Here is a 13,083-nt window from a genome sequence, read left to right on the forward strand (position 1 = left end):
CCTCTACTAAATTGATCGAGCTCAATCCAAAACTTGCACCCGATTGGCCTAAATGGCTTATTCTTGGCCTCATTCTAGAATATGCTCCTTTAATAAATAAAACGTGTCACTGCGATGTTCACTAAACATGCAAGAGAATACTCTAGCCCATAACATCAATCTTCAATCAACTTTAACTAGAAGTGTGTTGCACACCACAAATAAAATACAAGGTTAACATGTCTCATGCATGAAAGGATAAGGTTGTTTGTGGGACGAGTTAGGTTTCGCTTGATTTATATTCAACTAACAAATTTAATAGAATTAATTGCTTGAACCTAAATCTCACAATACCATATAACGTTCGTATTGGATATAGATTGAACTATCTCACAATGTTCTAAATCCAATTCACGTATCACTTTATTATTATTATTATTATTATTACATAATTTAAAAAATCTGACAACAAAAAATAAGATGTAATTTAAAACATATATTCAAAGCAAATCAATGTAAATATAAACATCTTACTATTCCACATATTATTGATTAAGTTAGGAAATTATATTGTTAATATATACTTGTTTAAAAAAATAAGACAGTAAGTTAGGTTACAGTGACTGAAAGCATAACTTGGCATTTCTGAAGTTTTAATTTTTAAAACTCAAAATTTTTCATATACCATTTTTAAGGTACATTTATAAATATAAATTAATTAACATTTTTTACATAAACATTTATTCTGTAAAATTAATAATGAATTTCTTAAAAATATTTTTAAAAAAGTAGAAAATATCAGCATGGACTGTGCCAAAGAATGGGTGAAGCAAAGGATAGGAAATATTTGGTAGGAGAAGGGAACCTTAAAAATGAAACTTGTGACAAAGGCAATGCCTTGTTGGTTTGAGCAGTGCCATCCACGTGGCAGTTACTCATTCATTAGCTCTAAAAAAATCTGCCAGCAAAGCAAACACTGTCTACAAAATATCAACGTCGATCAGCCGAGCAAAACCTCTCAATAATTATTTTATAATTTTAATAAAACTATTTTTTTATTCCGATTTTATCCTTAAAATAATTATTATCTCAAAACATTTTTTTTATTTTCTCTTTGCATGAATAAATTTTTAAAAATAAATAATAAAAATTTTCATAATATTTTTAATAAAAAAATTAAATGTATTTTTTAGTTTTTGTATCAAAATATTGAATGACTTTTTTTAAATATGAAAAGAGCTTTATATTGTATTTGGAGTCGATAAAAAGGATTACTTTGCTCACTCAAATCTCCTAGTTCCATATAAAAAACTTTAGGGAGTTAAGTTCAAAAGACTCAGATTTAATTTAGAAACATAAAAATAGTGTCTAAGATAAGCAATTTTTTTGAGAATTTTCATGAATTTTATATGCATCAAGCTTAATCAAATTAAATTAAAAAAAACTCATTATTTGAGTTCAAAATTTAAAGTTTAAACTTTTACACCAAGCAAGTTCAGATCAAAGTGATTGGACCGATTTATTTTATCAGTTTATATTTATAGTTTTTTCTCTTTGTTTTTCTTTTCTATGCTTTATTTGGTTAAAAGGAAAAATATAAATAAAAATATATTTTTATATATTTAATTAAATAAAAATGGTTTTTAAAATATTTTTTCTCAACATCTTTTGATTAAAATTTTAAAAAATTTTGTTCCTTTCACGATCCCATCTCCTTTCCGGATATCAAACAAGTATTAAAGTATCATTAATTCATATCAGAAACACTTGCCATCATAATAGGAGAAGATCATAACTAACTAACAAAAAAAAAAATTTCAACATTAAAAACAAACATTATTCAAACTTTGTATTACTTAAATAATGTCCATCAAGTTAGATACATTTTCTATCTACCAATATATTCTCAACACTGTCAACAATTATGTTAATGAATTATTTGCATGACATCGAATCTCTTTTGAAGAATTCTATTATTTAATGTCTTCTTTTTAAATTAAAACAGTCTTAGAATTGATTAGAATATTGAGTTCAAAACTCTATCATTGTATGTACGTATTTAATGGTTGATCTGATGGATTAAATTATCCTATCTAGTTTTCAAAACTAAAGTTTTATATTAGGATTGAAGTTTTAAATTCCATTTAGCATTGATGTTTCTTTGAAATTAAATAAACTCAAAAACATATTTAGATATAGGTTTTTAAAAAAACTACAAGTTACATATACGAAAAATTTACTCCACTTTTGTATTCAGTTTGCAAATCTAGTTATGTAGTACACAACTCCCAGACATTAATAAACAATAAATTGTCTCGGAGGATATTAAATTTAACCCCTAAAAAAACTTAAACCCATATGTGTGATTCTTGTCGGAAAATATTTTTTTATACACACGTATAAGTTATGTCTATTTTTTTTCATAAAATTTTATAAACTTTATTTATTGATAAATATTAATCAATGCTCTACATATACTAATTAAAGAATTAGAATAAAAAAAAAAATCATGTGTATGGCTCTGGCGTCGCTGCCACCCCATCTTAAATTTTGTATTGCCTACACATGGTAGATTCACAGCAATACATTCAAGTTCAACCTTTGATGTCAAGACAGCAAGTGGCTATCGTGGTTATTTTGAGTCTCCAAGTTTCCTCGTTGAATAATGAAAAACATCACTAGTAAATGTTTTTACAGCTTTTTATTTTCATAAATTTATGAAATTCATTTTTATAAAATAATGCGAATGTCCTTCACTGTCCTGTGAATTAATACTCCGATTCCAAAGGTTTGTACTCCGTCTTAATGCATTCAATGTGTAAGTTTACTTTGACTATTTTAATATCGTCAAAATAATAGCGTTGGAGGCACTCAAAGTATTGTTTAGGTGAATACATCATAAACTTAATTTCAAATTAAAATGAATTTAAAATATTGTATATATAGATGAACATCGTTTGGATAATATTCATTAATTAAAATTAATTTTGAATAAATAATTATCAAAAGAGTACAAGTGTTATGCTATTTATCAAATATGTCAAAGGTTTAAAGTTTAAATATTAAAAAGATATTACATGAAACGGGAGAAAGAAAAAGGTAAAAGTGTTGACGAAAGTTAAATATGTCAACGTGAGCTTACATGTTAAAATTGTAAAACCATACACAATATACGAAATGTGTGGTTTTTTATTTATGAAGTACAAATGATACATATGTTTATTATTGTTTTCTGATATTATCTTCACTTCAAAGTTGAAACCACGTGATTGTAATAAAAAGGAGAAATTGGTAATTTGGAAAAAGAAGAAAAACAAGGTTTTTTTGCCGCATAAATTATTGTGTGTGATTAGTGATTACCACAACACATATCCATTCCTTTTATATAATGTGTTGTGCCGTCAAAACAAAGTCGCTACGAAGCAACGCAAAGTTTCTCTCTCTTTTTCTGCGCCACATTTTCAAATAACTTCAATCGCATCTAGATTCTTCCTCCCAACCTCCATGAAGAAATCCGGCCTCCTCGCCGCCTCCGTCGCCGCCGCCTCCGCCACCGCCGTCTCCCTCTCCTCCTCTTCCCACCAGGTACCCCTCTTTCCCTCTAACTACACCATCACCGTACAATTTTTTTTTTGAGAAATTCGATTTTGATGTGAGGAATTTGCAGGATGGCATGGCCGAGAGGAGAGGCCGCGAAAACTCTTCGTCAACGAGTTCCTCTTCTTCCGAGAAATTCGCTCCCAGATTCGATGGTTTGCGCTTCATTGAAACGCTCGTGACTGCTCACAGATGAATCCTCTGTTTTCTCTTTTCTTTCTTCTTTTTGGCTACGGAATTGGGAAATACTCCATCTTTTTACTGTTTATTTTCCCTCTTAGGATTATTACGATTAATTACAAATTAGAGAGAGAAAAAAAGTGTAACGTTACGGGATTTTATGAGGTGCTTTTCTTGTTTGTGGCTCTTTATGGGAAATAAATTAATTAAAAAAAGGTTTTAGCTTTTAGGTATGTGGAGCCGTGCTATATTATTTTTTATTTACCATATTTTAAACTTATTTATGTGAATGTGGTGGCCACTTGTGGGCCCAAAAGAGTACTTCTTTTTTGTAGAGCTCGTTTGTCCGTGTAAATAGTTTGACTATGGGAGAATTTAGAAACATTTTGGGAATAATGTAAGAAAAATAATAATTAAACTAGAAATAAATTGTTTTTTATTTTCTTGTTTGACTTAATATTTTCGAAGAGTGGTTAAATATCATTTTGTTTAAATTTGCAAACCAACAAATTTGAGATGCTGCGTGTAAGGGTGTGATTAATTGAATTGGCAGGTAAATTGAATTGAATTATAGTATTATATTGCTTTTCAAAGTATCAGAGCTGTATCTTTCTGATTTGTTTGGCTGCGTGGTACTATTATTCAACGTGTGGTGTATGAAATATTATTTTCGAGATAAATAATGTGCAACTTGTGATGGAACAATTTAGTATTTTGCCACCGCCCGTTTTAGGCAAGCCACAAACTCATCTGATATATTCTTTTTCTGAGTTGAATTCTCTTAATCTGACTGTGACAATGAAATTTAAAGCCCAGTTACTTCTGAATCTCTATTATTTGTGGCTATGTTTCTTTGAGAGACCATACTACCCTTATTTGGTTAAATGGTTAATCACTGCTGCGGTTGTTCTACATAGTCTGAAGAAGCGATATGAGCTTCTAGAGAACGATGTTTGGTTATGGTTGCGTAAGTAGATGAAAATTGTAAAAGAAAAATTAAAGTTTAAAATAAGGAGAAGGGTAGAAGTAAAGTAAGATTGAAATGGTTTGATTCTTTTTATCGTTGTTTCTTGTCTGGTTGAGAATGAAAATTACAACCAACTTTCCTCAAGAATAGTCAAATGATGCGGGTTCTTGCCACGTGAATCATAAAAAAATAAGATATGATATTTGCTTATTTTATCATTGAGAAGCTTATTCTCACATTGGTTTAAATTAAATTAATAAAATTAATTCTATACAATTTTAAATCAAATTAACATGGAGTCTAATGATGAACAGCATTTGAATTCCTACCAAAGAAACACAGATTTTGGTACCTTAGTTTTCGTATTCCTCGATTAGAAAAAAAAATTACTTTAGAAAAAATCAAATTGCTTGTCAGTTGTCACATGGATAACACCGGTAAGGGTTGATTGTAAGATGCATTTATATTTTAAGCCTTTTATCAAGACGCAAGTGCTTTAGCATATATGTTAAGGAATACTCAAATGTATTTTATAAAATATTTTCATTTATTGAAAAATCATAAAATAATCATATTTGTAATAAAATAATTTTCTATTAAAAACTTTCTCATTTATATTGTTTTCAACCAGACATTCATTAACATCCTCTCCCTCCGCAATAGGTTCTATAAAAAGTTTCAATCCAATTTTTAGTTGATAACTTTTTATTTTCACTTTCCCAAAAGGCCTAGGCTACCTTAGTCAATTGTCTTGAGTTATTGACTCGAGTTATTGACTCCCTCATCAATCAGAGTTAAGTGGCATGGTTCGATTCTAAGAACCAAAGACAATTCCTTTTCAGGTGAAGCACCTAAGTTCCAAAATAACATTCAGAATGCAAATTCTCCACTACTCAAAAGCATGGTTGAATACTTGAACAATAAGAGAAGTATACAGCAAATACCACTAACCAGGCTTTAGAGCATGTACACAACTTGACCTTATCAAATGCAGAGTGGGATCATATCTCCACTAATACACGATGCGTGAAGGCACTGAAAATTGATTTTTCCAACTTTTGATGCCTTCAACTTTCCAGGCGCTTTGCCATGTCGGCCCATACTTTTCAGTTTCTTTTGGTGTTGAAATTTCCGGAATATCTACAACCTTCCATAATGAACTTAACAATTTCTTTTCTTAATTACTCAAAATTATGATTAGTATAAATAAAACTTAATATTCTAAGTTCTATGAACATATCATATCTAACAAGTACAAGGATGAGTAATTTTTTAAAATGTCAATATATAGGAATAGATACTATAATACTTTATCTAAACTTTATTCACTATCATCCCTATTGTTTATTGATGCTGTAGGTGTTTCTATATAGAATATGATTAAACAAGCATATGTGGTAATTAGTGAATTTCTCATGCGAATAAAAATAATATTAAATTAAAGAGATAACATTTTTAAAATTAAAAAAAAATTGAAATTTTAAATTCAAATAAAAATATTCAATGTTAAATACAAAAAAAAAAACTGTATGATATAACAAAAATAATTTTAAAAAATATTCTTATTTTAAAGAATCCACATTTAATATATAAAAAAAGTAGTTTAAAAATGAAACAATGCTTTATATACATAATCTTGAACACAAAAATACGTAATATAGTGGTAGACAAACCTCAATGGGCAATGGTCATCTTTGGAACATGACCACTTGAAGCATGTATGTATGGTGATGGCATGGTTGGCGCAATAATTTGTTAACCAAAAGGTATTATTACTGCCTCATTTCATTAACATTCTCAATTTTAGTGACATATATGCATACATACACACACATCTCATGAATATTCTCTAATTTTACTCAATAGATACACTGAAATATAAGACTAAAGTTGACAAAAAGTAACGCTTTCTTTTATTTTCGAAATGGAAAATAATTTAAAATAAACTGAAATTTTAAATCCCATTTGTTTCTTAAAAAAAAAAGAGTATTATATATATATATATATATATATATATATATATATATATATTAATGGTAAATAACAGATCTCAAGATTGCAAAACCCTTCCAAAGGGTGCATTCCAATTGGAAAATTATAAAAGAAACAATACGGTGCCCATCCAAGAACGAATCATAATTTAGTTTAGGCAACTGAGGGATGAAATATCAATACTTATGTTTTAATAGGGACAGGATAATTATTTTAATGATACTGATATACTCCAAAGTTTAGAAATTAGATGATTCAACTTACGGATAACATCCACAAGCCTTAAATTATATTTAAAGGAAGAAGTAAATATTTAAAGACACAATAATTTTGTATATGTAAATTTTGTTCAGTCGTATATAATTGGACAAAGACACAGCAGTTGCAATAATCTATGTGACTGTCAAGAACCGAAAAGTTTGAATATGGCAAGCCCCAACTTAACAGTGATCACTATGATCTACCTCTTATAATAATTGTATTTTCTTTGCTCAATCATTTATTTATTTATTTATTTTCTGAGCTTCAGTCAATTAGTGCATTATTTGTACTTAGGACTTTATTCGTTTATCCCTATCGTATGGGAGGAAATTTAATTTCGTGTTTTGGTCAAAGTGAAAGAGGATAAACATGAAATTTTATATGTTATTTTAAACCAAAAAAATTCGAAGTGCCAACCCCACTCTTCATGCTTGGAATTCTGTATGTTATGTCAGGAGCGTTCATATTGGAACCCCCCCTCATATCATTATCCCCTTAAAAAGATTGATGTTATTCGGACACCAATCAATTTGTCAATTCAATAATTTTCCATAAAACTCACTGGGGAATCATACGAACTTACCATTGCAAAGTACATCAACTTCAATTCATCCAAGAACATTTTCAAAAGAAAAAATAAAACAAGAAAAATCTCCTAAAAATTGTGGTGTGTATGTTATTGGCGGTTTGCATGGCAGAGGCAACTAGTCATAAATACAAAAATGTGACGTGGCAACTAATCAGGTGGAAGCGTTACCCTTCTTAGCTTGAAGGAGGGGACAACTGGTGGATACCTCTGACTCAAATGTGTCATCTTTCAACATAAAAAAAATCACCAAATTAAGCCAATCATATGAAAGCAAAGTAAATATCTACCCAAAAATAAATGAGACACGTTACATGATTGAAAAAGGTTGAAATTTGTGAAGAGCGAAAGCGGAGGAGGCCCGTATGATGACAGGGACGAAACAATGAAGGGAAGAGAAAAAGGCATTTGAACCCATTTTCTCTTTGGCTTCTGTGTTTTGACTTTTGACTTGAAACTTTTGCTATTAAATGAGTACATATCTGGTTGAGTTTATTTTAAAAAAAATAGTCATTTTTATTAATTTAAGCAAGCTTATAAAAAATGGAGTTATCCCCTCAAATTTAACCTGAATCTAACATGCTATTCGAGAAACACGAGTATCGCTTTTCAGTCCCCCTGGAAGAAGGGAGAAAGAGGAAGGAGACATTATCAGGCTGGCAAAGTTCCAAAGCTTTTTAGGAGTTATTGGGTCAGTTTGTTCACCTACTGTCAGCCTTGCTTTATTTCTGTGATGATTGAAGCAACTTCACAATTACAATACTTGTAAATACGCGTTTCACTGGTCAAACGAAATATAAAATATTTTATATGTAAGATATAGATTTACTTAATGTAATTTTTTGCAGTTGTTTTCCTTAATCATAACCAAGTAACATTAAGATGAATATTCTTGGAATGAAAATGTTTGTATTATTTCAGGTTGATGAACAATTTATCCACTATATGCAGCTTTTTTGCAAACTTTCGGTCAGAATGCTCGCAATCACGGTCCAAAATAATTTTTGTATACTTTAATTTTAATACATTAGTACGACAAATAACTGCTTCATGGATTTCTTTACAAGTACAAGACACGACTTTCGAAGTATCCAGTAGCAATAGCGATGCTATTTTAAGTCTTCATAGAGAAAGTCCAATATCCAATAAAATAATCCTCAATTTAGTTCGCCTTAAGGTGATGAAGTAGAAAAATAAAACAAAAACAAAAAGTTGCAAGGGGAAAACTTAAAGTGACACGAAATAAAACTCTTCAAAATGCTCTGTCCGAGACTTGGTAGATTCTAACCATAAGACTACTGAATTACATTAGTATACTTCTATCTTCCATGAAAAATAAGGGTACACGTCTATCCAAATAATGTAAATGGAAGGACAAAACTATACCTCATTCTTTAGAAAAAAAAAAATTAAAAGAAGTTGAAACCTTCGTAAAAAATTAATGCAAAAGAAGTTGGAAAATTTGTCTTCATAACCAACAGCCACCCTTGCGTATGGAGCTTAAATGTACAGGGTTAAGAATTTCTTCGTTTCCAAAATTCGGAAGAGGCTTACTCTTAAGTTGTCAGAACAAACATGGTTAGAAGTCTATCGGATATTGGTATGCCTCACTTTTCGTGATATTGACCTTCCCATGCGAAGCCGTCTATTTGTGAGGGCTTCTAATAGGATTGTTAGAGCATGATCTACTGCTTCTGCCTGTTTATCCAATCCAACGGAACTAAACTGGGGAAGAAGTTGCAGCTCAGAGAGTAGGTCAGCAGCTGCTGCCGCTGTACACGTACGATCCCAAGCCGGTTGGGGCCTGCCCTTGAAATACAATAGATAGGTTTGGATTATATTAAACATGGCAAAACGTCTATCGCAAAGATGAGAGAGGAAAAAGCAAAAAGCAGCCACGGATAACATGCAGCACAGGTGTCAGTTTATCTTAATTTCACTTTATGACTCACCTAAGCTTATGCATAGCAGAAGCACCAGGATTTAGGGATATACAAGCAAGGTCCTCATCTCCCCAGATTGACTTTGCTTTATCCTGTTGAAAATAAAATTTCACACCATCAAGTTACAAATTCGAACAGAAAATTTGAAGATTGTGTTTCAACATAAATTAATTCATTTCATTAACTTTAAAAATATGTCTTTGGGATGATCCGATGGAATTTTCATAAAACATGAAAGCTTACTCTTCTCTGGTCCAAAAAGACGATGAAGACTATGTATCATCCATTAGCTCTTCAACAACAATGGTTTTCTCTTTAAGATTTCATCTCAGGAAAATTTTCTTAATAGGCAGTGTCAGTACATTGAATCTATAAAAGAAACTCAACCTTTAGTTAAATTCCATACTATGATTAACTGCTGTATAGTCTGCTACATTGACATTCTCATCCTAGGGCAACAAGGCATGATAAAATAAAGTTACATAATATTACCAACATCTCTGTTCCAATCACGTATCAAAAAGAAAAAGGCATTATGATGTTGCACTAGCACTTCTCTCAGCAAAAAGGACAAGTATCTGATCTTAACCAGTGCTAGTTTTTCTCAGCACTGTTAAAATTAAATTAAACTTTACCTTTTTCTCCAATATTTTGAATTACCAACTTGAATTTGTACCAGATGAACAATGTTCAATAATTATATTTTCACTTTTTCTTTGGCAGACATCACAGGTGCCCAACACAAATAGGACATACGGGATATTGGGTTGCTCAACTTACATTTGTAAGAGGACTAGAAGTCTAGAACATTTGAGTATACAACATAACGAGAATTTATCCTGCCTTAGCACCCCAACAATCATTGAGCAGGATAATTTTGTTCTGCTCAACTAGAATCATATTATGCAAATATACAACTTAAGGAAGAAGAAAGGAACCCAGAAGTAACCTGAAGACGCCTAAACATTGCTGCTGAATTGCTCCACGTCCCATCAATCAAAATAAAATGCAGAGTTGTATCTACTTTTAACTGCTCCATAATCAAAAAGAAAATTAATATCTGATTGCACCAAATGGAAAACTGGAAAATCTATATCATAATGTCAAAATCAGCAACAATAAATGATATTATTTTACATGTGCTACTGACTTGACATAAAATAAAAAATAAATTCTCATAGATTGAAAGGCTACTTGTAAGTTGTCATTGCAGATTTGCAGTGCCAATAAATCCATTTAATTTTGTAACTTTCCTCACACCTCTTAGCAATGTAATTCGGAGCTTGAATTATGAATTTGCTGTAGAATCTGTATTATGTAATAATAATTGAATGGACTCAAATAGTGCATATTGTTTCAGTGTATTCACACACCCAACTCTCAAGAATAGACAAAATCACTAGCATTATTTGTTAATCAACAAGTAAAAATACTGTGATAGTTAGTGTTTAAATAAAACCTTTGCTGGTGTGGCTTCATCATTTGCGACTGGTTCCTGACCAAATGCATCTTGAACTGATTTTAAAACTGCACTCTTGTTGGGATAAAGGCACCACACCTTACTCTTTCCTGAATTAAGGTAAATTTACAGCCAGATATTAAAACACAAAGAACAGGAAGATCCAACATGACAATGATGAACTATTAATTTAAATCATGCACCAGTATCTAAAGTGATGCCGGTGATCCAATTTAAAGTTTAAACATACTGCTACAATAAGGAACCATTCCAAATGAGGAAATATAACCATTTATCCATGTCTAAATTTGGCATAGAATGTTTTATTTCTTCGAGTATTTTTGAAGCCGCAAGAGTCAGCAACGTTAAACTCTCCAAGAAATATTAGACAGCAGAAATTGTAGATACACAAGAATATGAATTCTGAGGTTGAACTCTTGACTACATCAATAAACAACACCCACAGTCACAGTCGATTGATATAAACCAAGAGAGAGACCTGCCAGCTTAAAGGAATCCAGCATAATTTCTTCATGTTCAGGAACCCCAAAAAGGCACAAAGTTGCAGCACCAACGCCAAACACTTGCCACAAAAGCTTACCAGTGTTGTTCTGTCTCAAGAAATCCTACATTGGACAACCCAAAAAGTAAATGCACTGTGAGAAACAGACAAAAAACCAAAAAATAGAGAACCGTAACCAAATGACAAGCCGCACTAACTAAACCTTGGGATGCATATACAACCAAAACTTTATTCCTGGGAATAGCGAGCAGGACGCAATTTTTGAACACATACAATCCTCCATAGGAAGCCAGCACTACAAATAAATAAATGAAAAAAAATGAATGGCGTGTTTGAATCAACGTTAATAAGGATTAACTTGATTAGGAAGGGTTTTCAAACACACGTTAATAAGCAAAATCCATTAATCGCTCACTACAACTTTAAGAATAAACAAAGGAACCTTCTGGCAAAGGTAACCCCTGCTACCAAGTACGCGACAAGCTATCTGTCTAGCAGTATAAAATTGAAGCTTCATTTCGGAATCAGCCAAAGCCTGATAGGTTGCACGATGTTTCTTATCTTCCTGTATTCCAAAATTTCCCTAACCATTTAAGAACACAACGGAGTTATTAAACGAAAGACTAAGAAGGTGAATCCGGTAAATTGGTAAGGGTTACCTGCAACTTTCCGCCATTGCCGCCAAAACTCATTTGAGAATGGAAATCTTGTTCTAGAAGCTTGAGATCGTGAACGATTTGCGCAACCATGGTAGGAATTGGAGAGGTGGTGCCCCATCCCTGCCATTCCTCTAACGAGATAACCCCTTCAGCCATGTCCGTGTGAGTGTTGGAGAGTGGTGAATACGAATGGCAATGGCGCGTGAGAAGTGCGTGGGTTTTGTTCCAGCACCGGAATTGGAAGGGCCTTGTCCAAGGAACAGACGATACCGTCATGCCTTCATTCCTATTCTGCTTTACTTCGCCCAAGGATTTGTTCGGTTGTTCCTCACTCTGCACTATCGTAATGGGCCCAAAATTATGACTTGGCCCAAATAATACATTGCTTTTGATACTTTGCATCGCCATTTTTTTTACATATTATTCTTTTACTATGATTTAATTTTTAAAAGATCTTTTGTAAAATAAATTTTAAATTTCATAATAAAAATAATTGTGCGAATAGTTAAAAAGATGTGCAAATAACAATTCTTTATTTATATTGATACATTAATATTATCATAGAATAACGTAATAATTAATCAAAAATTAAAATTTTAATAAATACAGTTGTATTAAATGTTTGAAGAGATAATTTTATGGTATAGTAATTTTATCTGATTATTTTTAATAAAAGATGGTATATTTATATTAAATTTTACATTAATATAATGAAGTTATTTCTGATACATATATGTAAAGGATAGGGATGGTAATGGGTAAAGTACTCGATGGTCACCCGCAAAATTTATCCAAAATGGGTAGAATATTTACTCACTATACAGGTATGGATGTGGATAAAAACTCGCAAAATTTAATGTGGATGGGTGCAGGTATGGGTATGCATATATATATATAAACTTTATTCTACAATTATGCATTAAACTTTTATATTATT

General features: G+C 31.3%; 1 protein-coding gene across 2 annotated transcripts; it reads right to left on the reverse strand.

The window, feature by feature from the left end:
- Window positions 1-8,745: 8,745 nt before the first annotated feature.
- LOC113854692 lies at window positions 8,746-12,491 on the reverse strand. Of its 2 annotated transcripts, none has more exons than XM_027485846.1 (8): window positions 12,147-12,491; window positions 11,930-12,070; window positions 11,690-11,782; window positions 11,464-11,590; window positions 10,965-11,074; window positions 10,455-10,535; window positions 9,515-9,597; window positions 8,746-9,366 (listed from the first exon to the last, which is right to left on the reverse strand). In XM_027485846.1, exons 1-8 carry the CDS (start codon window positions 12,420-12,422, stop codon window positions 9,150-9,152), a joined length of 1,128 nt encoding a protein of 375 aa, XP_027341647.1. In that variant the 5' UTR covers window positions 12,423-12,491; the 3' UTR covers window positions 8,746-9,149. The 2 variants fall into 2 exon arrangements, with proteins under 2 accessions (XP_027341647.1, XP_027341648.1); XM_027485847.1 differs by having other exon boundaries at window positions 10,971-11,074; window positions 12,147-12,453.
- Between the last annotated feature and the right edge of the window lie 592 nt (window positions 12,492-13,083).

This window comes from Abrus precatorius, unplaced genomic scaffold (genome assembly GCF_003935025.1).
Source record: "Abrus precatorius isolate BTA unplaced genomic scaffold, Abrus_2018 Scaffold11, whole genome shotgun sequence".
Lineage (NCBI taxonomy): Eukaryota > Viridiplantae > Streptophyta > Magnoliopsida > Fabales > Fabaceae > Abrus > Abrus precatorius.

Coding starts and splice junctions, on each gene's coding strand:
- LOC113854692 (XM_027485846.1), bottom strand. CDS start 12,422: ATGACGGTATCGTCTGTTCCTTGGACAAGGCCCTTCCAATTCCGGTGC. Junction 9,598..10,454: donor CAATGTTTAGGCGTCTTCAG/GTTACTTCTGGG, acceptor TATTTTCAACAG/GATAAAGCAAAGTCAATCTG. Junction 9,367..9,514: donor TCTGCTATGCATAAGCTTAG/GTGAGTCATAAA, acceptor TTTCAAGGGCAG/GCCCCAACCGGCTTGGGATC.